This window comes from Phragmites australis, chromosome 16 (assembly GCF_958298935.1).
Source record: "Phragmites australis chromosome 16, lpPhrAust1.1, whole genome shotgun sequence".
Lineage (NCBI taxonomy): Eukaryota > Viridiplantae > Streptophyta > Magnoliopsida > Poales > Poaceae > Phragmites > Phragmites australis.
The window spans coordinates 837,699-864,800 of record NC_084936.1 but is presented as its reverse complement, the minus strand read 5'-3'; the positions used below and the strand labels follow the sequence as shown (position 1 = coordinate 864,800).

The 27,102-nt window shown below is 47.7% G+C and overlaps 3 protein-coding genes across 3 annotated transcripts; all 3 read left to right on the top strand.

The window, feature by feature from the left end:
• Window positions 1–8,380: 8,380 nt before the first annotated feature.
• LOC133895945 (pentatricopeptide repeat-containing protein At1g71490-like) lies at window positions 8,381–9,594 on the top strand. The gene is made up of 2 exons (XM_062336470.1): window positions 8,381–8,802; window positions 9,282–9,594. Exons 1-2 carry the CDS (start codon window positions 8,381–8,383, stop codon window positions 9,592–9,594), a joined length of 735 nt encoding a protein of 244 aa, XP_062192454.1.
• Window positions 9,595–9,700: 106 nt separating this feature from the next.
• On the top strand, window positions 9,701–11,796 carry LOC133895292 (uncharacterized acetyltransferase At3g50280-like). Its single transcript, XM_062335512.1, has 2 exons — window positions 9,701–9,841; window positions 10,014–11,796. Exon 2 carries the CDS (start codon window positions 10,114–10,116, stop codon window positions 11,500–11,502), a length of 1,389 nt encoding a protein of 462 aa, XP_062191496.1. The 5' UTR covers window positions 9,701–9,841; window positions 10,014–10,113; the 3' UTR covers window positions 11,503–11,796.
• Window positions 11,797–12,484: 688 nt separating this feature from the next.
• On the top strand, window positions 12,485–14,590 carry LOC133895293 (uncharacterized acetyltransferase At3g50280-like). Its single transcript, XM_062335513.1, has one exon. The coding sequence runs from the start codon at window positions 13,079–13,081 to the stop codon at window positions 14,456–14,458; it is 1,380 nt and encodes a 459-aa protein (XP_062191497.1). The 5' UTR covers window positions 12,485–13,078; the 3' UTR covers window positions 14,459–14,590.
• Window positions 14,591–27,102: the final 12,512 nt, after the last annotated feature.

The window sequence follows — 27,102 nt, the reverse complement described above, 5'->3', positions numbered from 1 at the left end:
CAGTGACCGATATGAGTTACATAAGTTGACCTAAAGGAGGATCCGACACAAGCTGCGCTAGGTGTTAAAATTGAAGCCCTATAATTTGCCAAACGTATATAGTACGAGCTAGCTAGGTAGGTGTTGGTTGTTGCTAATGTTGACCATCCAAGCTAAGATGACAATGCAATAAAGCTAGCGTGCTCTCGAAAAAAGATGACAATTAGCCCGATTATTGCTAGTGGTGTGGTTGGCATGCACGTCATTGTACACGCATGAGACTATTAGTGCATACCGATCGAGCGTGGTGGTGATATTTCTGGACGGATCGGATAGCTAGCACTAATCCATCGTGCATATATTTGAACTTGGGATCAACTTAATTATGGCATTGATCGCGCATGGAGTATAACTTAGTAACAAAATCAAATACTCCGCATGTTGTTTTTTATCTATCCTTTTAAAAGCTGTGAAGTGTTCTTTTTTATTTATCCTTATAGGATCCTAAGACGTGATATGGCTATAAAGCCTCTACCTCATCATTTAGTGTTTGCTATATTTCCAAGATATAACTTTTTTGTTCATTGGTCACTATAGGTAGCTAGGTAGATATGAATATATTGACTTTTTTTACAACTACTTAGTATATCGCACTAAAGGATCTTGTTCGGAGGATTATAGTCCGTTGTCAATTTGTTAAGATCATCCCTAACCATTTTTTCTTTATTTTGTTTCTTTTCCGATTTTCTTCCCTGTTCCTATTCTTTTTATTTTCTTTTATCTCTAACAGCTTGTTTTCATAGGGATTCGTAAAGTGAAATGAGGGAGACTCCCGTCCTGAAAGGAATGAACTTGAAAAATTCCTTCGTGAAGAAAATCGTGAAGGAAAATTATTGGAGCGCTGAAAAGAACGAAAATCCCTTCGCGAAGGGATTCCAGATCGCGAAGAGATTTTGGATCACGAAAGGAATTCATTGAGTATGATCTAACAGTCAGGCAACTTATTGAGGTCGACCAACCTCATCCCTAGAATCCCGATCGGGCGGTGCTACTCTTTTCTTCTTCCTCAGCGACACAGTGTGACGCTCCCCTGCCTGCCACTCTCACCGTGCTAATCCGATGTCGCCGGGCCGTCACTTGCCTCTCCCGCCATTTTGCCACCCTACCCCGCATCTGCTACCACCACCAGATCACCCTGCTACCTTAGACATCTCTTTAAACCAGGAGCACATCCGTGCCCCCAAAACCCCTCCGAGAAGCTTGCCGGCCTGTTCAATTCCAGTCGACTGTAAGAAGCTCCATTTTCAGGAAAACCGAGAAATAGGAAATAACGCGGAGCAATATATGTCCTTGCATGGCGAAATATGCAGCTGTGTCTTTCGGTTAGTTAGGTAACGTCCAGTCTTCATCATATCATCATTAGCTACTGTAAGAGACAAGCATGGCATAACTGATTTCATGGCTTGCCTGATGATATATACTTGCTGTTTCTTCCAAGAGCCAAAAGCTAGGGAGATTAAAAGAGGCTACAGTGGCACGCACGCTCGCTTTAGAGCACCAAACTTCTTGTTGGTGAGTTGCGTGTTGCTTGGGTTCTACTACATATCCATCTACGCTTTACTGATCTTCTGGAGTACTTGAAAAATGATTTACAACTATATATATCGATTTCACCGTACAAAATTAATCATATCGTTTCGTTAAATTGTGTTCTGATGCTGCATCGATCATAGATAGATATCCAATAAATTCAACAGGAAATTAAAGAAATCGAGGAACGATATGCATCAGCATGTGTGGCCGGGGAATATTAATGTCTGGCCGGCCGGCTGGCGGAGACAAAAGAAAAGAAGAGATCGACCGAAAAGGTTTGGAGAGAAGTAGAAATCAAAAGAGAATAAAGAAAAGTAGAGCTCACGATCACAGCTCGATCGAGCTCTTTTATAGAGAGGGGCTCTCGGCCAACAGATTCAGAACTAGCAATTGTACACGTATTTATACGTGAAATCAATATAAAATATAATAATTTGAAAAAATAAAAAATATAGCATAACAAAAAAGAGATTTGTATACACAAAATTCACAACATAATCATATAATTTCAAAAGAAATAGAATGACGAATACTTAGATAGGAGGGTGGAGGGACCGTATGTAACACCCCGGGGACCGCTATAAGCCCGGAGCGCACTAAACTACCTCTGAACAAGAAAATTTCGACAACACCTCCCCTATAACTAGATATTTAACTGACCACCTCAAAACATATATATCATCACACTAACAACAATAATAATCGTACCAAACAGAGAACATGCCTCGACCATACAACCAAATTCTCCACAACAAGATATCATACAACATATAACATCTGAAATACACCAAGCAGGCATTACAACAAATAAACAAAGGGTAAAGGTGAACCTACAGAAGACGTGATGCTACCCATCCCACATGCTCGCTATCACCTCACGACGCACATGGAAGGAAACAAGAGTGAGATTCGAAAATCTTAGCAAGTAAACTGCTATAACAAGCTAGTCAAACTACAAGTTGATTAAGTGTTAGTTTAAAATATATTGTGACCACATTACCAAGAAGAACATCACATAAAGCTCAAGCTAAAGGTAGCATCAATAAAAACACATCGTATATAGCCCGAGTTAAAGATAACATCAGCAACTCAATTACCGGGCTAAAGCGTTTCATGATTCAAAACTAGACATGAATACTTTATAGACTTCTTACTGCAATTACCCAACATTACTCCTATGGTGGGAATGCGTTTTTTTAGCATCATCACAAATCATAGAGCATAAGACACAATTATATTTAATATCACCCTGCCACAACATAGATCAAAAAGCATCTTAAATCACATTAAAACCATAAGTCAACAAAGGTTAGCTCCGCAAGGTTAAACAATTTATAACCTCATACCATCATTAAGTAGTAATACTACTCAAATACCTAGCAGGCGAGACCTCATCCACAATCCCAATACATAAGCTCTGCTGCACTACAAAGATGCATAAGAATGTTGTGCAACACACTTTCACATATAAGCAATCACAGAAGAAACTGCAGTAAGTAATAGCGCTTGAGTAACCCTTATGAGTTACCTCAACTTCAAACTTCAATTGTAAAATGTCGCATCACGAAGATGCGTCAAATTCATAATTCAATGCCAAAGCGTAGTTACAGTGCAAAGATGCATATGAATGCATATGTCATGCTCTTTCTCACCCTTATTCCTTCTCGGCAATGTAAGAGTGTGCACCGCACCCCTTCTCGGGAATGAACGGTATTGTATCGGTACGGTCGTGGCCATAGAATGATGACAGAACTTTCAATGCATGAGATGCATATGTATGACATGCTTCATGCATAAGTAAAAACATAACTTCAATGTAAAATGCTTCTATAGGAATGCGTGTGGATGCACATGCTATGCTCGTCATCAACCTTACTCCTTCTCGGGAACATAAGGGTATTCACTGCACCCTTTCTCGGGAACGAATGGTGTTATACCGGCACGATCACTGCCATAGGATAGCGACATAGCTTTCAATGCAGGAAATGCATATGCATGAGATGCTTCATACATAACCAATGGCATGACTTCCAATATATGCTTCATACTTCAAGAATTGAGCAATTTAGTAAATATTAAATGCAAGCGATGTATCACACTTATTGCGCTTCATAAAACAATAATTATTCAGACTTCAGAAAGGTAAACAATAAGATACATACATCACATTCAAATTAATAGATTAATTGTATGAATTGTAATTAAAAAGGTAGAGGCAACCAAATAACAAGTTAAAAAGTAGGTATCCACTACATCCACTTGCCATGATCCACTAACTTTGATTCACCATAGCATCCCCATCCAAAACAATATTAAACACTTACTCACGTTATATAGAACATCATTGATGCCAATTAAAATAAAGACCACATATAAATCCATATGTATGCATATGTCAACTATGAATAATGCATGATTTGAATCTCAACACTTCATATGGGAGAATAAGTGAACTCCATCTTCTATGTGAGGCGTCCTAACAACATGTATTTCATTCACACTTAACTTGAAGGACGTCATTAAACATAATAATCGTGCTAGAGTAGACAGAAACTCATCATGTGTAGATTATTAGGTTGGGCATGTGTGCTCAAAGTTAAAGATGGGGGTAGTAAGAATAGCGGGTTATAGCTATAGCAAACCACCGCTACATTTACTTGCCTTTACCAACGATGAATACAGACACTAGCTGCGTCCCAAAGCGGCATCACCTGAACAAATGCATAATTAGCACCAAACACAGCGACATCATACAAAACAAAAACACGCTTCCTACGACCAATAACTCCACATACACCACTTCTGAAACCTATAGAAAATCATCTATCTCTTGGCTAGCTTGATGATGGGCAGAATCCTTCTCTAGTTAGGTCAAGGACCGAAGAACCAAAATAAAAGTTCGAATTAAAGCACATCGGACAACAACAACAGTATACCACATACTCCTAACTCGCTTATCCGAATTGAACAAGACCAACGCCTTTAGAAAGCTGGCGGCGAGGCCTACAACATTCATTATAACCTTACAATAGAATTCTTCACCGAATAGGCCTCCATTTTCAAATTAAAATGTTGCATGCAAAGGTTCAACTCAAACACCAAACTGATGACAAAAACGATCGTTCCTAACTATCCACAAGTATCTAAGGACTAATTAGAAGTCACCTTTGAAGTGAGATTACAAACAAACGGTGAAAACTAACAAGCTCGTGAAATCCCCTTCTCCTCCTTCTTCCTCTTCTTCCTTCTTTTCCTTTCTTCTCTTCTCTTCTTTCTTCTCTTCTCTTCTTTCTTCTTCTCTTCTCTTCTTTCTCTTTTCTTTCTTCTTTATTCTCTTCTCTTTTGCTCCCTAACTCCACTCGGCCATCCTCTCTCTACCCTCTGCTCCCCCCAGCCCCCTGCTCAAAGCCCCCCTGAGCGCTCAGCCCAACCTCCCCAGCCTCGGCCTCACGTGCTGGTGACTAGCGGCCGCAGCACAAGGCAGACGGCATGGCGCGTGGAGAGCGCGGTGGGGCAGCAAGCTGCTGCAGGTCGCCAATGATGGCGATAGAGACGACCGATAGTGTAGAGCGACGACGGCGATAGCTAAAGATGCTTGCTGGTGGGTGCGACTAGGCGGTGATGATGACTAGGCGCGACCGAGCGTTCGATAGGCAGTGGCGGGCGGCCAAGTGGTAGCAGCGGCCGAGGGGCAACAGGCGGCTCCAAGCAGTGTCGACAGACGGTGCAGGAGGCGGTGTGGCGATGCGATCATGGTCGAGCGGCGACGGGCTCAGCCGGGCAGCGACGCCGGGTCGACAACGGTAGGGATTGAGAATGGCAGCAACTGCTAGGGTTTTGGGAATAGGTGGCACCGAGGGCATTCTGGGGTGGGGATCAGGGTGGTGACCGATACCACCAGCCCTTATCTCTTTTTTATTTTTTATTTACATTTGATGGTCTAGATTTACTGGGCTCACTATGGATTTACCAATTGTTCAAACGAGACGTTAGATAGCAAAACAGAATCGTCTCAATAAGATTTACACATCTGCGGTCTCCGATCGTTCATCAAAGCAACGAATCAAAAGGTCTCCGATCGTTCATCAAAGCAACGAATCAAAAGGTCAAATTTTGCACTTGTGCGGGCCCCGCAGTCAACACCCTATTTTGCAAATGCTCGGGTATTACACTGTATCTTTTAGAATTGGTCATCTGTAGCAATGCTCTGGGGAGGATTAAGATGGTGCCCGATTTATACGGGGATGAAAACAATTCTCATATAGTACTTTGCGCCGATTGAAGTGGAAGGAGAAGAATTACCGGAAGGAAGGAACTGTCTGGTATGAAAGACATGAGTGATTGATAATATCTTTGGAAAAAAAATGAGATCTAGCTTTGCACGGGGACTATTTTATCAACTCGGATGAATGATGAAGATTATCCAAATTCACCATAAATAATAAATTATATATATATATATATATATATATATATATATATATATTGTCTATTCTACTCCCTGCGCTAAAAATAGCTATTTAACACCCTGGCCTCGCGCGCCCTCCGACCCTGATCTCCTGAACCACCCCGCCAACCAGACACCCAGCCCGCAACCGTAGTTCATTTGTTATTATAACCGTATATCTGTTCATTATTTTACGATTGGACGTTACCATTAAATGCATTGTTTCCTATAAGTAAATTCTTATTCATTACGACCGTACATATGTAACCTCCCCACTAACCAACATGTTGCTCCCCAGCCTAGCCTGCAACCGTAATGCATTAGTTATTGTAACCTTATATAGGTTCATTTTTTTACCGCTAGATGTTACCATCACCCGTAACTGTAAAAAACACAGAGACGCTCCCCGCAACCGTAAAATCTCGACCACCGTGAATAAAAAAACGAAACCACCCCCTCTTTCCTCCTATTTCATTCCAGTTTCCATCCCATGTCTCTCTCCTATCCAACTCTCTCTCATACCCAATGCTCAAATCTTGATCTAGATCGGCGGCGGCGGCAGTGACGATGGATGCCAAGAAGGCCATGATGCACGCAGATGTGGATGTTGGATGCACCGGTGGCAGCCCCCATGGGAGGTCGCATCTAGCCTCCCTCCCTCGTCGAGTGTTGCCCGCGCGTAGGGGAGTGGCGGGCACGACAAGATTGGGCATGAGGCGTCTTCCTCTTCCTCCAACTAGTAGGACAAGCACCGCGCAGGCCCTGCTGGCCACCCTCATGATGCGAAGCACCGGCAAACGTTCTTGATCCGGTAGCCATCAGTGCGGATCTGACTTCTGAGTGAAGGGCGTGGATATGAGTTGAAGTGGCTCGCCCATGTAATGGATCTGAGCAGATGTGACTAATTAGGTCTATTGTTTTTGTTGGTTTTCTGTAAATCGGGCATGGTTTCTTGATCGATCCATTACATGTAGTTGTTGGCTAGATTAGTCAATTTTGGGCTTCTTCAATGGAGCAGATTCTAATGTTGTATTTTATCTATGTTTTGATCTATGCAGTAACTGCAAATGTATAATCCAGTAGGTCGGATCTTCTCGGCACAATCCTGAAATCATGTATTTGAAGGAACATAATCAAGTGCAGGAACTATGCAATATTTCACTGTTATGCGACATGGATAACATTCTTTGTTTCAAGTAGTATGTTCTCTGATGTAACCATAAAAAGCTTGTCATTATACAGCTTGCAATACGGAATTCTACGGTTAAAGTCATAGAGTTTACGGTTACGAATACTGGGTTTTCACGGTTGCGGGCTCATCATCCTGTGTTTTACGGTTGCAAGGTGCTCGCCAGAACTCAATACGTTAAAAATCAGGGACCAACACTGTGTTTTTACAGTTACGAATATCAATTTTACGGTTGCGAACGACAATTTTACGGTTGCGGGTGATCGCTGGAGCCTTGCTACGATCGGGGCGCGGGAAGGCCGGGGCGCTAAATAACTATTCTTAGCGCAGCGCTAAGAATAGCAGCGCCCTATATATAGGACACCTATTCTATACTCCTAGGAGTATGTACTCCCACATGCAATATACCACCTAAACAAACAATTTATACTCTTTTATCATTTTTAGTATACTCTAATGCTAATTCTAAGATACTCCAATATGAGTTGTATGAAAAAAAATTCAATGTTAGCCTTTTATTTTTGCTATATACTCTTTTTTATACATAAAAGAAGTATATACGCAAATTATGATAAAAATCATGGAATTTCATAAAAAATTTCGTGGGATTTGTATTGTAGTATCTTATAATTACTAATGAAGTATGTTTAAAGTGATAAAGAAGTATAACACACGTGTAAAAGTGGTATATGAGAGGTGGAAGTACATACACCTAGGAGTACATACTAGTTTTCCTATATACACACACTAGCAGTAGCGGCGAGGGAAACACGAGCTGAGAACTGCAGAAGCAAGTCCTCGATGGGCCAGCCCAAAAGCTTTTGCTCCTTGGATTGTTGGGCTGTCATCATCATAGCTCACTGACTTGGTGGCCCCACCAACTCATCCACCGCATGGAACGGACTCTCGGCGCGCCGACAGCCGACTTGGCGCCGCGCGAGCCGCCGTCGAACAGGCAGCCGGGAAGGCTCGGGCTTTCCCCTGGAACCTGCTCATATGGGGCTACGCCGGCCGTGGGCTGTGGGCAGAAGTGATCCTCGCGCACGAGAAGATGCTGGCGCTGGGCGTGGACGCCGACAGGTTCACATACCCGTCGGTTCTCCGTGCTTGCGGCGAGCTCCGGGAGATCACAATTGGTCGGGGGATTGAGCAGCGCATTCGGAGATGTAGATATGGTCTGTGTCTGGAATGCTATGGTGGCGATGTATGTCAAGTGCCGGGAACTGGAAGATGCGCACAGGGTGTTTGATGGAATGCCTGTGAGGGATGTTGTCAGCTGGAACACGATGGTTTCCGGGTACGCATCGATGGGTATGTCGGGCGAGGAGCTGCTACAGAGGATTCCTGGGGCGAACATTGTCACCTGTAAAGCAATCGCAGTGGGAAATTTGAAGGCAGGGAACTACGACGAGGTGACAAGGTTGGTGTCGCGGATGAGGAGTTCCCATGGTCCACGGCTGGATTTTGGACTTGTGATTGGCCTCAAGGCATGTGGTAAGAGTGGTTATCTGAGGATCGGCAGGGAGTTGCACGGTGTGGCTGTTCGTCTATGCTTTGATGGGCTTGAACGGGTGGAGAATTCGTTGATCACAATGTACTCGAGATGCGGCATGATGAGCTATGCCTACCTTCTGTTTAGAACATGTTCAATTATGAGCATATCAACTTGGAATTCATTGCTAGCAGGACATTCGTGGACCAGGTCGAGGACGCTACCTCACTTTTCAGACAGATGATTGGTTCCGATGTCTGTCCGAATGATGTCACTATGTTAACTATGCTTTCACTCGTTGCACGATTCAGACACCTCTGTCATGGAAGGGAGCTGGACTGTTACATCCTTAAACATGGACTCGGTGGCTCTAACTTACTGCAGAACTCACTTGTTGACGTGTATTCAAATTCTAGACAGATTGCAGCTGCCCAGAGAGTGTTTGACCGGATGCAATGTCAAGACAGGCATACCTACACCTCATTGATTTTGAGTTATGGAATGTCAAGACAGGCATATCGATGAAATGATTGTCAGCAATACCAAGGTGGACCATGTAACTATGGTTGCTGTTCTTTCAGCATTCAGCCACTATTTGTCAAGATGTTTGATGTATTTTGTATTGAACCAAGGGTGGAGCATTTTTCTTGCATGATCGATTTGTACTGCCGTGAAGGTTTGCTGAGGATGGCTGATGAGATAATTGACAAGATGCCATTCCAGCCAACTGCTGCAATGTTGGCAACTCTTATTGAGGCTTGCAGGATCCATGGTAAAACGGAAATTGGGGATCGAGCTGCAAAGAGGCTGCTGGCGATGAGGACGAACAACCCTGGCCACTACAATTTGATTGCAAACATGCATATATCAGCAAATGTTGTCAGAACTAGCTAAGGTGAGATCGTTAATGAGCGCCATGGAACTAAGTATGATACCAACTCATTCCTTGCTAGAGTCAGGATATGACATATGCCCAGTCGAACGAGATGATTGCTTAAACCATAGTACGCAACTACTCATGGAGCTTTTGGTGACAGATACTGATTCCTCTAGTACCGAGGAATTGAAATGCAATGAAGCTTTTAGTGGGTAATAATAAAGCTGAAATTCCATAACCTGTGTTCTTCGTACCACGGAAGAGGTAATATTACTATTCTCAGTGCACAGTGTTCTTACTCCGGCACGTTGTAAGGTGTCATGTTGGAAGTTTATCCGTTTACGTGTAGTAGAGAAAAAACGAATGCATTATTGCTCCCGGGGGTGCTTTGTTTTAGAGGACCATTCTACAATGCTGATGGATTTCATTTTCGCAGAAGCCCCAGCTTTTCCTACCAGAGGCGCCAATAAGGCAGCATTCAGTGGGTGTCTCAGATTACAAGATCGTTACTCCGGCTACCGGAGTGGCAATAAAAAATGGAAGGCTCCGGCGGCTGTGTCCAAATCGTGTCCAGGCGTTTGGTCCGGCCAGAGTCGGCAAGCTCGCCGGATGGTGTGCCGTCGGAGCTGGAGGTCATGCACTTGACGCCGTGGGATCTCTCGATGATCACGGTAGACCACATCCAGAAAGGGATCCTCCTGCCCAAGCCCGGTACAGGAGGCGCACACGTCGTCGACGACCTTGCTTCATCCTTCGCGCGCGCCCTGGGCCGCTTCTACCCGTTGGCCGGCCGCCTCACGGCTGCGGGGATCACCAACGGCGTGTCTGATCCGGGCCTCGTCGTCTCGCTCTGCTGCAACAATGAAGGAGCCGAGCTCGTCCACGCGGTTGCGCCTGGGGTCACTGTGAGTGACATCACCACCCCACTGTACATCCCGTCGGTGGTGCGGTCCTTCTTCCCGTTGACCGGGCTGCTGAACGTGGACGCGATCGTGGACTCCCGCCCTGTGCTGGCCGCGCAGGTCACCGAGCTCGCAGACGGCATCTTCATTGCCATGTCTCTCAACCATGGCATCGCCGACGGGACCACATTCTGGCACTTCTTCAACACTTGGTCGGAGATCAACCGCAGCAGCGGTGGCAGTGAAGGCTACAAGCTCTCCACGCCACCGCCGGTGCTCGGCAGGTGGTTCCTCGACACCTGCCCAGTGCCGATCCCTCTACCCTTCGGCAAGTTGGAGGACATCATCCGGCGGCCCGAGTACACGCCGGTGCAGGAGTGTTTCTTCCATTTCTCTGCAGAGAGTGTAAAGAAGCTGAAGGCGAAGGCAAACGCGGAGATGGCCGGCACAGCGACAGCCACCATCTCCTCGTTGCAGTCCCTGCTCGCGCACCTGTGGCGAGCGGTGTGTCGAGCCCGGGGGCATTCGCCAGACCGGGAGACCATGTACATTCTTCTCATCGGATGCCGAGCACGGGTGACCGGTATACCACAGGATTACATGGGCAACTCTGTGATAGCCCACGTCGCTAAGTCCATCGTCGGCGATGTCCTGGACAGGGGGCTGGGCTGGGCGGCGTGGCTTCTGAACCGCGCCGTGGCGTCGTTCGACGAGGCGAGGGTGCGGGATGGTCTCACGTCTTGGTCCCAGAAGCCCAGCCTGTTGTACGCGGAGCCGTCCAGGGACTCCACGAAGATCTTGACCGTGAGCTCGCCGCGGTTCGACGTGTACGGCAACGACTTCGGGTGGGGCCGGCCGGTGGCCGTCCGGAGCAGCGCCGGGAACAAGGTGGACGGGAAGGTGACCGTGTTCGAGGGGCGAGGCGGCGGAGGTGGCATGGCGCTGGAGGTGTGCCTGTCTCCCGAGGCGCTCGCCAGGCTCGTCGCCGACAATGAGTTCATGGAGGCGGTGAGCGCGGCGTGAAGTTGGTCCCTGTCGTCGTTGATTCGGCGATGGCTGCTGCTGTACCGAGCGCCACTTCTGCGTTGGAAAGACTACTGCATCTCGCTTGATCCGATGCATGATGAGTGTACCAGATTCTTTTGCCGTTCTTGCAACGATGATCTTTGTGTTGACGCAGCTTGCGAATTGTCCTTTTTTCCCGGGTTAATGTTAACCAGATGGAGATCTAGTTAACACTCAATCCACTCACTACCTCTTCTTTTCCCTACTAGCTAGCTAGCCAGCTCTTCCTCCCCCCATTTTCTAAATAAAAAAGAAGAGGAAAAAAATGAATCAACGTTTATAAAAAAAATATTGAATCCAAAATGTTGAAAAAAAAGAAATTTTGAAGTCAGTCTAGAAAATTGTTGAAGTAGGTTTCAGAATTTATTGAAGTAATTTTCAGAAATTGTTGAAATAAGTATAGCTTTTTCTGAAATAGGTTTAAAAACTTTTGTAGTAAGTTTCAGAAATTATCAAGTAGGTTTTAAAATTTGTTGACGCAGTTTTCAGAAATTGTTGTAGTAGTTTTCAGAATTGTTGAGTCAACATGTAAAAAAATGTTGAATCAACAAAAATAAAAAAAAGTTCCAGAAAAAACGACAATTTCTCAAAAGAGAGAGTTTCAAAAAAACAGGCAAGATACTAGTTAAAAAATCCTTTTCCCCTGCCATATACATGCTTCGTCAGGGATCGCATCAGGGAAGATACTTCCACGAAGAAACTTCCACGGCCAAGAAGATGGGCAGCGGTGGCAGACAACTCTCGACTCTCGAGCACTAAACAAGAGCTGTACCTTGTGGTCTCCACCGGCAATGGCCGCGTCCGAATTGTTTGCTTGTTTGACTGTTTTCTCTTACAGTTCCCACAGTTTTTTTTTCGAAAAGAAAATTCTTCCCGTACAGAATTAAACTTGCATTGGCACACACAAGGTTTTTTTTTTTTTAAAAAATGATTCAGTACGGTAATATTAAACATCTGCTTACTGCTATTATTAATCAAAACTGTTCTCGTACTGGTATTTTAGTTTTGCAACTCTTGTGATTCATGTTCATTTCAAATTCAGAACTAAGCTTTCAGCAGATCACCTCATTCCAAAAGCAGCTTACCAACCTCTGAACTGGAGGGTCGTGTTGTTATGACGCTGCTCTCTTGAGCCTCTAGTTTTATCAGTCATGACATCAAATGTGCTATTGTCCTAATCCATCGATCGTTTGCGTTTGCTAAGCCGCCCATTGGAGCAGGTGCACTTGAACGAAAGCTCCAAGAACCTGCAGTCCCCTCCACTGCCCAGGCACCGCCGAGCAACGCGGTCGCGCGGAGCCGTGGAATGCCGGATGGGGTCGGCAGAGAGATGCCGCATTATTGCTCAGAGGGCCATACCAACAAAGTTGATGGATCAGAAAACTGAATTATTGGACAGCAGCAGGTTGGTTGCAGCGGCGCAGATGGCCAAACTGCTATTTCTGTCAGCTGTGTCTGCGCACCTGCTCACAGTGAGCACTCCCGGGCTAGAAGCTCACGGCTCCGACTACCCGGTGATCAGTGGCAAGCAGAAATGGAAGGCTCCACCGGCGATGTCCGGATAGTGTCCAGGCGCCTGGTCCGGCCAGAGTCGCCGGACGGCGCGCGGTCGGAGCCGGAGATCACGCACTTGACGCCGTGGGATCTCGGTATGATCACGGTGGAATACATCCAGAAGGGGGTCCTTCTGCCCAAGCCTTTGGCAGGAGGCGCACACATCGTCGACGATCTCTCTTCATCCTTCGCGCGCGCCCTCGACCGCTTCTACCCATTGGCGGGCCGCCTCACCGTCGCGGAGGTCACTGACGGCGTGTCCGATCCGGGCCTTGCCATCTCGCTCTGCTGCAACGGAGAAGGCGCCGAATTCGTCCACGCCGTGGCGCCCGAGGTTACCGTGAGCGACATCACCACCCCGGTTTACATCCCGTCGGTGCTGTCGTCCTTCTTCCCGTTGGACGGGCTGCTGGGCGTGGACGCGATCCTGGACTCCCGCCCTGTTCTGGCGGCGCAGGTCACCGAACTCGCCGACGGCGTCTTCGTTGCCATGTCGCTCAACCATGGTGTCGCCGATGGGACCACGTTCTGGCACTTCTTCAAGACCTGGTCGGAGATTAATCGGAGCGGCGGCGGCAACGACGGCTACAAGCTCTCGACGCCACCGCCGGTTCTCGACAGATGGTTCCCCGACACCTGCCCGGTGCCGATCCCTCTACCCTTCGGCAAGGTGGAGGACATCGTCCGGCGGCCCAAGTACACGCCGGTTCAGGAGTGTTTCTTCAATTTCTCTGCGGAGAGTGTAAAGAAGTTGAAGGCGAGGGCGAACGCCGAGATGGCGGGCACGGCGACTGCCACCATCTCGTCATTGCAGTCCCTGCTCGCGCACCTCTGGCGAGCGGTGTGTCGTGCCCGGGTGCTCGCGCCACACCGGGAGACCACGTACATGCTTCTCGTCGGATGCCGAGCACGTCTGAAAGGTATACCACATGATTACATGGGCAACACCGTGACGTGTGCATTGGCAAGGTCCACCGTCGGCGACGTCCTGGACAAGGGGCTGGGCTGGACGGCGTGGCTCCTGAACCGCGCCGTCGCGTTGTTCGACGAGGCGACGGTGAGGGATGACATCACGTCTTGGCCTCAGAAGCCCAGATTCGTGTACCTGGAGCCGTCCAGGGACCCCGCGAACATCTTGACCGGGAGCTCGCCGCGGTTCGACGTGTACGGCAACGACTTCGGGTGGGGCAGGCCGGTCGCGGTGCGGAGCGGCGCCGGGAACAAGATGGACGGGAAGGTGACGGTGTACGAGGGGCGCGGCGGCGGGGGCAGCATGGCGCTGGAGGTGTGCCTGTCACCCGAGGCGCTCACCAGGCTCGTCGCCGACGAGGAGTTCATGGAGGCGGTGAGCGCCGCGTGAAGGTGGTGGTGCGCGTTGGTGGGCGATGACGTCTGTGGATGTAGCACTGTTGAATAATTCTGATCTTGGAAATCTATTGCTACTGCATCACGCGTCGTGACTCGTGATCCGATGCGTGTTGAATTGTGAGCATTTGGGCGCCGGTTTCTCGTGCCGTTCTTGCAACAATGATTACTGTTCCACACTTCCTACATTTCAGCGTCATGGACGCCAGTTTTAGAGGAGGCTTCACGGAGGTAGGCGTAGGGGTGGGGCAACGAGGTGCCAGACGGTGGAGGACAGTTGATGGGTTAGGATGGGGGTGACGAAGCGCGAATTGATCGGGTTAGCGTGGTGAGGGTGGTGGGTATGGATCCGACGATGAAAATACCACCGGAGATGGCTGAGAGCAGATAGGAGTTAGAAGACAGTTGTGAGCTGTTAGATGCATATCCGTCGCTTGAAAGATTTTGTTAAAACGAAGAATAGTATTTGCCTTATTATTCGTATCGAATTGTTTTCTTTTTCCCGCCAAACACGTGTGAGGTCAGGGATCGAATCACGAGAGGTACGTCCACGACGGTGGGCCACTGCTGTGATGCTCTTGCCCTCGTCGTCGATGGCACGACACAACAGTGGTAACATGCAACAGCTCAAGGAAGCAAGCAACGCAGTGCCTCACTGCAGCATGCAGCCTCCTCACCCTCGCCACCTCGGGCAGCAACCGAAGCTGTACCCAATGGCGTCCACCGTCAACGGTCGCCTTCAGATCGTTCCCTGGCATCGGTGCCGGAGGCCATGCATCCTCACGTCGCGGGACCTCGTATGCATCATACTTGACCCTGTAGCGACATGGAGAATGTGGGAAAAGCATCCCCTGACGGAATCCCTCCTGTTCCTGTACTATTCGAGTGTTCGTCCTGTTGCATATGCTTCCATCAAGCGTTTTAGGCAAGCATGGAATTATTATTTTTTCCTGTATGTTACACTCCTCTCGATTAACGTCTCCTGATGTTTTGTTCACCGAGCCGTACGAGTTCTACGATTCTAAGTCTAGTTCTGAAGGCACTTCTTCATGTACGGGTCATAATCAATCTTGAGCATATCCAGGGTAGCAGGGCCCCCCGCATCACCCGCTCTGACGACTCGGGGGACGAATCCACCTTCAATCCAACTCTTACCTTAAACCAGCTAGATCCGGTTGCCGCTGCCGACGGACAAACTCCGACGGCGGCGACCGACGGCGGCTCCGAAGCCAAGGTGTCACGGTCATAGCTCCTCTCTCCCTCGTCATTTTCTCCTTCCTCCTCTACCCCGACCCCTCCCCCCACCGGCTGCTCTTTTCAGTCGTTCACATCTCTAGCCAGCTGGATCCGGGTGTCCTTGGGCTGGATCTGCTACCGGCGGCATCGGATCCGCGCTCGGAGGTCCGGCGGTGTCGTGGCGGCGCTGCCTGTGTGTGCTTCCCTCTTGGGCGACGATTGCGGCGGCGGCATGCCTCTTGGGCGCGTCCCGCGGCTTCTTCGCCGGTCTACTCGGGCAAATCCGTCAGGGGCTGCGCCTACCTCTGCTTCTGTCTTCTGCTGCCTGGCGGTGCTGGTTGGCCGCCTTTGGATAGGTTGGCTAGCACGGCTACCTTGGGAGGGTGCGGGTGGGATCTGTGGCCGGGTGGTTCTGGGGCTGCGCCGCCGGTTGTGGCTCTACCCCCTACCCGGCTACCTCTTGGCCTGGGCGAGGCGTTAGCCCAGCCTGGCCATCAGTGTCCCCCGGTGCTCCTCGCAGTGGTCGTCCCCGTTGCTTCAAGACAATGTTGGTGCTACCCTGACGACCATGTTGTGCTTTGATGCAGGCTGGGGCTTCATCCCCGGTCGTCTTTTCTGGCGGATGCTTTTGTGATCTTGTGCTGCTGCCTGTTCTCTTGCAGGTGGTTGTTCTGGTTGACCCGTCGAGCCTTTGGCTTCTTGGGTTGTGCCGCGGTCGGGGGGGGGGGGGAGCTAAGGGCGAAAGCCGTGACAGTCTTCATACCAATGTCGGCGGTGGTGGCATCCACGGGCATCATAACCTCTCTGAAGGTGCCAGGGCAAAGCTTCCCCTGGGATATCTCCGGGTGAAAACTTTGTCTGGCTTCTACGCTGCTATCTTCCTGAAGACGTCGTTTCAGAAAATCCCTTGCTATTTCGTGTTGCATCTAGCGGCACTCCTTACAAGGCACACCATCCTCCTCTGTTGCTCTGACCCTCTCCTGGTCGGTGGGGCTCCCTTCACCTTTCGGCGCTTCGCAACAGTATCTATGCTCCGACGTCCCAGGACCCGTCTTTGCTTGTGGTTTGGCTTGGAGGTCGCCTACTGAGTCTGGTAGTCTGTCATAGGAGCAGGGGTCCGCCTGTTGAGTTGTCGGGGTATCCTAGTTGAGGTGCTAGCAGGGCATAGTTGCTTGCGGTGTAGCGTTGTTGGGTGTGAACTATGTTTGTTGTGTTGTTGTTGGGTTGTAGCTGCTTTTTGTACCTTTGTCGTACGGTTATCATGGGGGATTCAGAGTTTCTTTCTTTCTTCTTCTTTGTGTCGCGTGTGAGCTAGGCTCCACGAGTTGTATTGCAGCGCATGTTAAAGTTTTCGGATCCAGTTTTCCTTATGAACTGGATCACTCTCTCTTCTCAATGCAATGACGTACAACTCTCCTACGTGTTCGAGAAAACATCCTACAGTTCCTTCGATCGTCCCCACATCTAACAGTACAATGATGATGAAGATAAAGATGGTGGGGGATGACATCTAGGCAACGACAGTCGTCCCCATTCGAGGCGCAGGGTGGGTTGGTTCGCCCGCCTCCACTAGGGTGGTGACCGCGGAAGTAGCTCATCCTCCGCACAGGGACACGGCGGCTACCATGATGGTGGCCAGAATCATGGCTGCCACGAGCCGTCTGGGGGCCCTGGTAAGTGGTGGGCCGATGAGAGGCTTACAAAAAGGGCGGAACACCACCTCTTCGGCCCTCCTCGCTTTCCGGAGGGTGACAACAACAAGGAATGGCCTGCTCTGAGGGGATCCACCATGCGCGTAAGGGGCCAGGCTCGGGCTGCTATGGTCGCCACCATTCCCCAGGCCCCAGCACAGATGCCTGGGTCCGACCCAATGGTGCTGGAGGGCGGCCTGTAGGAACCGTTCGATTCTATGCTCTCATAAGCGAGCATACTGATGAATGATCTGATGTTAATTCAGGCCTCTCTTGTGGGTGGCACAACAATTGCATTTGCACGCCTACCTAATGCAGTGAATAGGATGGTTGTGCATGACCCTTCGGTTGCTGATACTACAGTAGCGGTTTCTCCGGCAAGCACCATTGACGGTTTCATCGTTGAGATTGCAACGCCAATTGAGGGAGGGCTACTCTCTACGCCCGTAAAGACCAAGCCCCAAGTTTCGCAACTGGCTAAGGAAGACACATTGCATCGCAGTGATAGAATTGCTGACAAGAAGAAGGTTGTCGGGGTAAAATCAACTGAGGAGATGGCTATTGAGTTGCTTGCAAAGAAGTTGGGTGCCTTGTCACCGGCAAAGAACATCAATGCTCAGACCAAGGAAAGGCTGACCAAAATGTTCGAGGGCCCATTACCAGTCGCGAAAATTGACACGATTGAGAGCCTGATCAAGGCAATGGACATTGACATGACCAAATTGCCAAAAGAGGGGCGCAAGAAGAAGGATAGAATGAAGAAATGATGCTTCAGTGGTGGTCCTCCTTGAAGCTCACTTGGAGGCTGTCGCTTCTCATGGTTAGCTTCAGTCTGTCTAGTTGTCTATCATGCTTAGTTTCAGTTCGTGTTCCTTTGCTAGGAATAGTCATTTTTAGGCTATTAAGGAACGCTAGGCTAGGTTTGGAGTCACTATCTCTCAGGGTGAGGATGCCAACGGCTCTTCCTCCTCCTCCTATCTGCTTCTCGTCGCTTTGTGTTCACAACGGTGTTCTCATCGGTTGTTCAGCGGCTGTTGGTGTGCCGATTGAGGACGCACCTAGGATGTTCCCCTAATGTTTGTGTCTGTCTTCGTACGTATCTCCTATGGTTTCTATCTATGTGCCGCTAGCCTCCATAGTTGATGAGATTTGGCCTATGTATGGTGAAGCTGTTATTTACTGGATGATGATCTGCGATTTAAAGCTGTTATGCTGGAACGTTCGCGGTCCCAATGCGCGAATCAGGAGGGATGCCATCTATGAAATGGTCAATGATCTTCGACCTTCTGTCGTGTGTCTACAGGAGACTAAGTTGGATTTTATTGGCGGTGACATGGTGGCGTAGGCCCTGGGAGCGAGATTCACTGCAAACTATTCCTTTGCGCGGGCAGATGAAACAAGAGGAATGCTGATCACTGTGGATGACGCGAGTTTGCTTTTGCTCTCTTCGTCTAGGACTGCTAATACATTGACAGTGACGGTTAGATTCTTGGATGATGAAACCGAATGGAATCTCACAATTGTGTATGGTCTGCAACGGGATGTGGACAAGGTTTCTTTCATGGATGAGCTCAAGGATGTCAAGAAGGTTGCCGGTGATAGGTGGCTTGTAGTTGGAGATTTCAACTTAATTTACAGGGTAGCAGATAAAAACAACTCAAGACTGAATAGAGGTCTTATGAACAGGTTCAGGGCCACCACTAACGAGCTATGCTGGAAGGAGATTGAGCTGGTGGGACGCAAATACACTTGGACGAATGGGTAGGATAATTCCACCTTGACAAGGATCGATAGAATTTTCTGCTCAACTGATTGGAACCTTCTTTTTCCCACGGACACTGTTACAGCTGCTGCTTCCACTTTGTCAAATCACTGTCCTCTAGTTATGCGTGGCAACTCAGGTTACAGGAAACATCATGGCTTCAGATTTAAGTCCTTCTGGATTGCAATGCCGGGCTTTCATGAGGCTATGCAGGAAGCGTGGAACAAATCGGTTCAATCTACAGATGCCATGCGGTTGTTTCACATCAGATTATCATGCACAGCTAAGTCGCTACGAAAATGGGACAAAGCTAATATTAGCAATATTAGACTGCAAATGGAGATAGCCAAATGGGTCCTAACAAACATTGATGTAGCACAGGACTTTAGATCTCTCACATCCATGGAATGAGATTTCCAAAGCAGGATAAGAAACAAATTCTTGGGCCTAGTTGCCATTCAAAATACTAAAGCGAGACAACGTGCAAGAATGACTCGGGTGAGAACTGCAGACGTGAACACCAAACTTTTCTATCTGCGGGCTAATGATAGGAAGAGGAAAAGCCATATTCAGCTTCTGAAATCTAGCAGGGGAGTTGCAGTAACACACGAGGAAAAAGAGGATGAGATTTTCAGACACTTCAATTCTGTGTTTGGCTCTTCAAGCAGGTGATGTAGGTTTTTAAACTGGAATGCCATTGGTCTGCAGCCTCATGACCTTTCCGGTTTAGATAGTGACTTTGATGAGGAGGAGATCAAACAAGCGGTGATGGGGTTACCAAAAGAGAGAGCACCAGGACCGGACGGGTTCATGGGGTGTTTTTTTGCTTCTTACTGGACTATCATCAAAGGTGATTTGATAAAAATAGTTAAACAACTTTCTAACCTCAGATGCCAACGGTTGAACCTGCTGAACTCAGCAAACATAATTCTCTTGACGAAAAAGGAGAAGCCACAAACAGTTGCAGACTTTAGGCCGATCAGTCTGATTCACAGCTTTGCAAAGATCTTCTCCAAGATCCTTTCAAACCGACTGGGTCCTCACTTGCATAAGATTGTTTCCAATTGCCAGAGCGCTTTTGTTCGAGAGAGGAGCATACATGATGCTTTCTTACACATGCAGTGCCTCACCAAAGAACTCCATAGGAAATGCAAGCCACCCCTTTTCCTCAAGCTAGACATAAGTAAGGCCTTTGACTCCGTTCTTTGGCCTTATCTCATTGAGATTATGCACCATGTTGGTTTTGGACCAAGGTGGAGGAATTGGATCAGCCTTATCATGGGTTCTACCTCCTCAAGAGTTCTTCTGAACGGTATCCCGGGTAAGCCTTTTCAGCATAGAAGAGGACTTCGGCAGGGGGATCTGTTATCTTCGATGTTATTTGCTATTGCTATGGAACCAATGAACAGAATCCTAACCTTAGCAAAAGAAAGAAATCTCTTCACCTTGGTCCATCCAAATTCGAGAGTTTTTGAATGTGCACTATATGTAGATGACGCTGCATTTGTGATCTCTCCAACAACGTAGGAGCTTAGAGCTGTGAAGGAAATACTTATGTTGTTTGGAGATGCGACAGGCCTTCACACAAATGTTCATAAGACGGAGCTATTTCCGATCAGGTGCAGCAGTATTGATATTCGAGGATTGTTGCAAGATTTTCCGGTTAAAATTATGCATTTTCGTGCAAATATCTGGGACTTCCTTTACACCTGCGCAGTCTTCGTAAGATTGATCACCAACCTTTGATCGATAAAGTTGCTGGAAGATTGCCCGGTTGGCAAGGAAAACACCTTACAAGAGCAGGAAGGGTGGAGATGATGAACCCAGTACTAACATCTACCATCACATACCATGCCATTGTTTTCAAGCTTCCCAAATACCATCACCACAGTCTTCGTCGTCGGGATGCCATCAATCATGAAACCTCTAGTGTGTCTCACACCCAATAAGCGAAGGAAGATTTCCTTAGCAAGGTGCCAAGTGGCATCCTTGCTCATCTCCATCCTTGATTGCTCGACTTACACGGCGCCATTCGGACTAGAGTCCTCTCATGGCAGTGGTAGTGCCCCCTTGGTCAAGTCCCAAAACTCGTCCATCGAAGACTTCTTGCCGGACAAAGATGAGTACTACAGTGAAGATGATAGTGTCGATCCTGACAGCTTCTTAGGTTTAAGAGGTCGCATATGAATATTGGTTATTTTCTTTGTTATGAAGAAAGGAACATTAAGGGAGTGTTGCGGCGGATTTTCAACAACATTAATTTTTTTCTAGATCCAGATGTCGCTATTGATTAGATGCCTCTTTTAGCGTTTATAGTAGAAAAATCATGCTGAAATTAGTAATAATTCATGTAGCAAGCTAGATTCTAGAGGCACAGTGCTTCAAGATTTGATTCTTGGTACAATCACATTCTGTTCCTTACGGTTCTCTCTATTTTCTTTGCAACAAAGAGGGATGGGCGACGTGGAGTCAATAAAAACAAGTGATTAGTTCCATTTCAAGCCAGTGAATAAACCAACAAAATAGAAATCTCTTGCCCGTCAGGGGACACCTCCTCCACTCTTCTAAGACCATCCTTAACTATATTCTTTTCATTTCATTCTCTTTTTTTATTCTTCTTGTTCTCATTCTCTTTATTTTTTCGACTAGAGTTGGTTTTACTATGTATCTTATATATGACGTATAGGAGGACTAAATATGTGGATAGATATCCAATGGTTGATATGGATGACTACAATTTGGGGCAATTAACAACTAGATAGACCCTATTGAATTGCTATTCCAGAGTACAGCGTGCAATTTTTTTTCAAGTAAATGGTAGAGGATTCTCTACCTTATGTATTCAAAGGATCGGCAGGCGATCAGAAGACGGATATAGGATAAACAGAAGACACGAGGAGGGGCGGCAAGACCCAGAACAAAGGAAACAAACCAGGAAGAAACGAGAACGGAAAAAAGAGAGGAAAGCATACAAATTTTCCAACCCAAACTAAGATAGCATCGCGACATATTTCTTTGGAACGCAGCTCCGTACGCGGATGGACTCCCTGATATTTGTGAGCAACTGCAAGCTTGTTGTCGAGCGATCTTCAAAGATTTGGGCATTACGAGCGAGCCAAAGTTCACGTGCGCAGACTGCAAAATAGAAAGGCCAGGTCTACTGTAGTAATCGTTGCATCGTTGAACTGGCTGCTTCGACGAATTGTAGCACATTCGTGGCTCGCATTGCCGATTGTTTCAGGCCGATCTTGTCCCGGACTTTATTTGCCAGGTAACAGTGGAGCAGGATATGTGCAGTTGATTCAATGGCCGGGCATCTAGCACGAAACGGGTCCTGTGTCCATTGACAACAGTCGTCCTCAGCGTCAAGTATTGGTGTCACTTCCTGAAGCAGTGTGACGAGCTGTCGAAACTCATTGGCTGCTGTTGCAGACAGACTCATTGGTTGCTATTGCAGACAGACTCATTGGCTGCTGTTGCCGAATCTCATTGGCTGCTGTTGCAGATAGACTCATTGGTTGCTGTTGCCGAAACTCATTGGCTGCTGTTGCAGACAGACTCTTTGGTTGTTGTTGCCGAAACTCATTGGTTGCTGTTGCCGACAGTGTGACGAGCAATGTGACGATCCAGAGCAACGGTGTATATAGTAGGGAACATAAGTGAAAAACGCCCCCATTTCAGTCCATTTGTTAATCCAGAAAGCTAGCTTAGTCCCAGATCCTAAACTGCGCCTTGTAGAGAGCTGCACAATATTGATGTTCTGCTGGCTCATTCGCCATGCCGGGGTAGCAGCAGAGCGAGAGCAGTCGCGGGGAACACTGTCACTGATACATAGCTCACTTAACCAACGGAAGCAAGGTTCATCAGAGTGTGAAAGTAACTTACTGGCCAATTTGCACAGGAGGGCTTGGTTATGGAGTTGCAAATCTCTGACACTGAGACCGCCTTGGCATTTCGGTAGAAGAACATAGTGCCAAGCGACTAGGCAGCTGAGGAGGGCTCAAAGTGAAACTCGAAGCGGATCGCGAAGCTGGCCGGCGGTCATGCGGTGCCAAGGAGTCAGTCAGCTGACCTTAGAATGTGACGAAGGAAGCCAGCGACGGTCATGCGTCGGTGAGGCTTACCGGAACTTGGCGAGGTGGTGTTTCCGGCAGCGGAGAGGGAGAGCTGAGGGGTGGGATGCGTTCCTCGGGTCCTTGCGGTGCTGGCAGCGGCTTCTGATGCGTTGGCGGAAGCTCGGCTGCGGCGGCGGGCGCTCGGCAGAGCTTAACGACGACAATGGCGCTCGACGTAGATAACAATGGGGTGAGGGAGAAAGGAGGGGGGGGGCGGAGTGCTGCGGAGGCCGTTTTAAAGCGCGGAGAGAGAGCAGTTTGTTGCGCGGACGTGTGGCGCAGGTGGAGACATGGGCGCCGGCGGTTTCAAACGTGCGGTTGCGCGTGGCGTGGGGAGAGGTGGGAGAAGGGGGCTAACAGGTGGGCCCGGGCTGTCAGGGAGAGAGAGAGAGGGGAGGTGCGGGCTGGGCTGCGCAGGGAAGGTGGGTTGGGTTGCGAAAAACGAGCATCACAGCTATCAATTGATGGGTTGGGATACAAATTCTTGCGAATTTCACGTGATAATTGGTAAGATTTTATTAAGTTGATTTGGTATTTTTATAGCTTTGCACTAGTTTTCAACCGCTAATGTATTTATTTAATTTTTAGCACATTCTTGATATCATGTCTTTTAGAAAAGCATGCGTCTGGCAGCGAATAAAAAAAAAGAAAACGAGTAGATGAGTTGATAGAATTGCATAAAAGAGCCAGTGATAAAAAAAAATTTAAGAGTAATACAAACTGTTCAACGATGGATTGATCATGGTTGTTGTGAAGGAACAAATTAATGGGAATTCAGAAGATCAGATCTGAAGAAGACAATATTGATATCAACTGGCATGATAACAATGTAAATGGTCATAAAAGTGTATTTAATTCATCTACTTAGTATTAATGAACAATCAGTTTTTACTATAAATATTTATGATATAAGAAATTAAGATAGTCTTGGTAACAAAGCAATTTAAATGTTTATCGAAAATATTTTTTAATACATCAAATATTATCTTTATAATTTATATATTAATTATTTTTTGGTGTTTTAATTTAATAGGAGTCATTTTTAATGTGGTCCTGGAGTACCAGAATCTACAACCGGCCCTGATAGTGACAACGCGCCACGCTGCCGTCGAATCATGCGACGTGAGAGTGCGTGGGCGGCTGCCGTGTCCCCTTCACAGAGGCCAGAGCTATCCATCACCATCAGTCACCGTTCTAACCAAACCAATACTAGCGGGATGGATTCGTCATTGGAGACATTCGCAGCAGGCAGATGCTTATCTCCTTAATCAGCTCAGCCACTAAATAACCAGGTGAGGTGATGGTGACGATGATGGAGGCCTCTGCATCTGCGTTTCACGGCGTCCACATCGTGTCACGGCGCCTGGTCCGGCCATCCCCGTCGCCGTTGCTCGCAAGCCCCGGGAGGACGGCGAGCTCAGAGCCGGGGGCGGTGCACCTCACGCCGTGGATTGGCAGCCAGGAGGTGAGTACACGTATATGTCATTTGGAGCTAACCTTGTCTATATTTGAGTGTTTGTGCATGCCTGTATCGATCAATCTCTCTCTTTATTAGACAAAGTGTTACTTTGATACTTTTTTCAATTATTACTGGGCCATGCATGGCTATCGTCTTTAACCTACATATTACATCAACTTTGCATGCATCTTTAGAAAAAGCAAAGCAAGGGGATTTGATGCTTTGGAGGAAAACGAGGCCGACAAGGATGATGTGCTGCCAACTCATAGCAATTGTTCTGGATCCCGCAATTAGCAAGAGATTGAGTATTTGGCAAGAAATTGGTCTTGAATTAGCGGATCGATCAATCATGGGTTAGATCGGTTGCGCCGGCCTTAATTCTCTGTTAATTTGTTGGTCTTCTACGGCGGAGGAACTTCATCATGCATATTACAATTGGTGCTGCTCTACTGCATTCTTTGCTTCTTTATTTATATATGTTCGCCAAGCATATACTATACATATCGACGATAGGTGAATCGTGGGTCTTAAAAAACGTGATGAATATAGGGATATAGTACTTTGTGCCGAATTTCATGGAGAATAATGACCGTACGTCATGTGTTCTTGTATTCATCTTGAGATACATTAATACAAAAGTTTGAATCATCATGCCATCTTCTTCTACAGAGGTGAGTACCGAAGTTAGTTGTTCTGTATATGTGTCTAGATCCAAGAGCTTAATAATTTAGTGTCGTTGGTGACCAGGGCCGACCCTAGAGGGGGGCAAGCGGGCCGCCCTGGTCCCCCAAAAACAAAAGGGTTCCCTTGTGACACCGTCTTGCCGGGCCCACCTGTTAGCGCTATCTTCATCGCCGCGCCTCTTCAGCCGAGCCTGTTTCGAGTTCGCGCGTGCGCTATCGCCCGAATCCAAATCCCAACCGAAAGCGCTGCAGAATCCAACCGAATCCACCCTCCTCGCAGTTTTCCGCTGTCCCTTCTATATATACGCCCCCTTTTGTTTCCCATCTGCACCGCAACCGTAGCCGCCGCTGCTCAGCGCCATTGCCGCTCATCCGAGCTCGTGCCGCCGCCGCTCTGGTGCCGCGCTCCGCTCTCGCCAACCGAACCGCCAGCTCGAGAGGAAGGTCGCCGACCCTTTCCCGCCACCTTCCGGCCACCTGAGCGACTCCTCATCAATAACCCGAGCGCCTCCGTCGCCATCACCGTCGTCGACCTTCTTCCCGTGCTCCGTCGCCGAAGGTATGCGCCAAAATGAGTTCGCCGTTTGCACCTGTGAGAAACTGTCCAAATAATATTCTAATTAATCACCAGGAGAATCATTATTTATAATCACAACCTCGATGATTAACCAGAATATCATCCCGATAGTCCCGGCATATGTTTTGTGCACAAGATCGGAACACATACCTTTCCAACAGGTACATCACAACAAAGCTTAAGAAAGAGCAAGTAATTAACATTATACTACAAGTTCTTAACCATGCAAAAAATTATCACAATTTACAGCAAAAGAGAGCTAGGAGAAGACTAAAATCTGCTCAACTCCTAACCAGTAAAAGAACTAAGCAGCAAAAGACTAAAAGCTATACAACAAAAAGAGGATTGAGCCATATGCCCTTAGGCTCCATCACAAAAGCACGACCACCCAGAGTAGGATGCACTAATCTTGCCCACCACCTGCATTGGCGGGCACGAAGTAGCCAAACACCGCCTCTTCCTCGCCGACCTGTGAACCTGCATCAACTTAAGGGCAGCACCCTGAGTACGAAGTTACTCGCAAGTCTTACACAATATAAAGCACATATACATAGCTCGTCTCCACGGATCATACATTAGCTGGTAGCAAGGATTAAACATGTGGTTAAGTGAATTAAAGCGGTGAGCAACCTAGACATATGTGTGTGCAACTAACTTAACCAACATATATGAAACTACCCTGCACCACCAACTGAACATAAGTAAATGTAACAAGTATATCAATGTGAACAAGTACCAACTTGAACCACCAACCACCAACCACCATACCCAGACCATAATCACATGCCCAACCATCAACCTCATGCCACCATCCACAAACCACAACGAGAACTCTACGACCGGGTGCAAATGAAACAATAGCATACTCATAACCAAGAGCTCGGCAATTCAAACTGTTTATACACCCTGCAGGGGATACTCCTGAACCCACACGATACGATGACCATTTGGCTTGTGCCACCGGCCAAAGTGCACACAGGGGGTACTCGTGACAACCTTTTCCAACCAGCTCCAACCGTGTGGAGCATGCATCGCTCGGTGCAACGATACTAGAACTACTCCCGAAGCAAACTAGTATCGCTTACAAGCCCGTCCGCTCACACCGTCGATGTTCAC

Excerpts from the sequence above, each read along its gene's own strand:
- LOC133895945 (XM_062336470.1), top strand. The coding sequence starts at position 8,381 with ATGGTCTGTGTCTGGAATGCTATGGTGGCGATGTATGTCAAGTGCCGG. Across the intron at positions 8,803-9,281 it reads GAGAATTCGTTGATCACAAT|CATTCAGCCACTATTTGTCA; the intron begins GTACTCGAGATG and ends CTGTTCTTTCAG.
- LOC133895292 (XM_062335512.1), top strand. The coding sequence starts at position 10,114 with ATGGAAGGCTCCGGCGGCTGTGTCCAAATCGTGTCCAGGCGTTTGGTC.
- LOC133895293 (XM_062335513.1), top strand. The coding sequence starts at position 13,079 with ATGGAAGGCTCCACCGGCGATGTCCGGATAGTGTCCAGGCGCCTGGTC.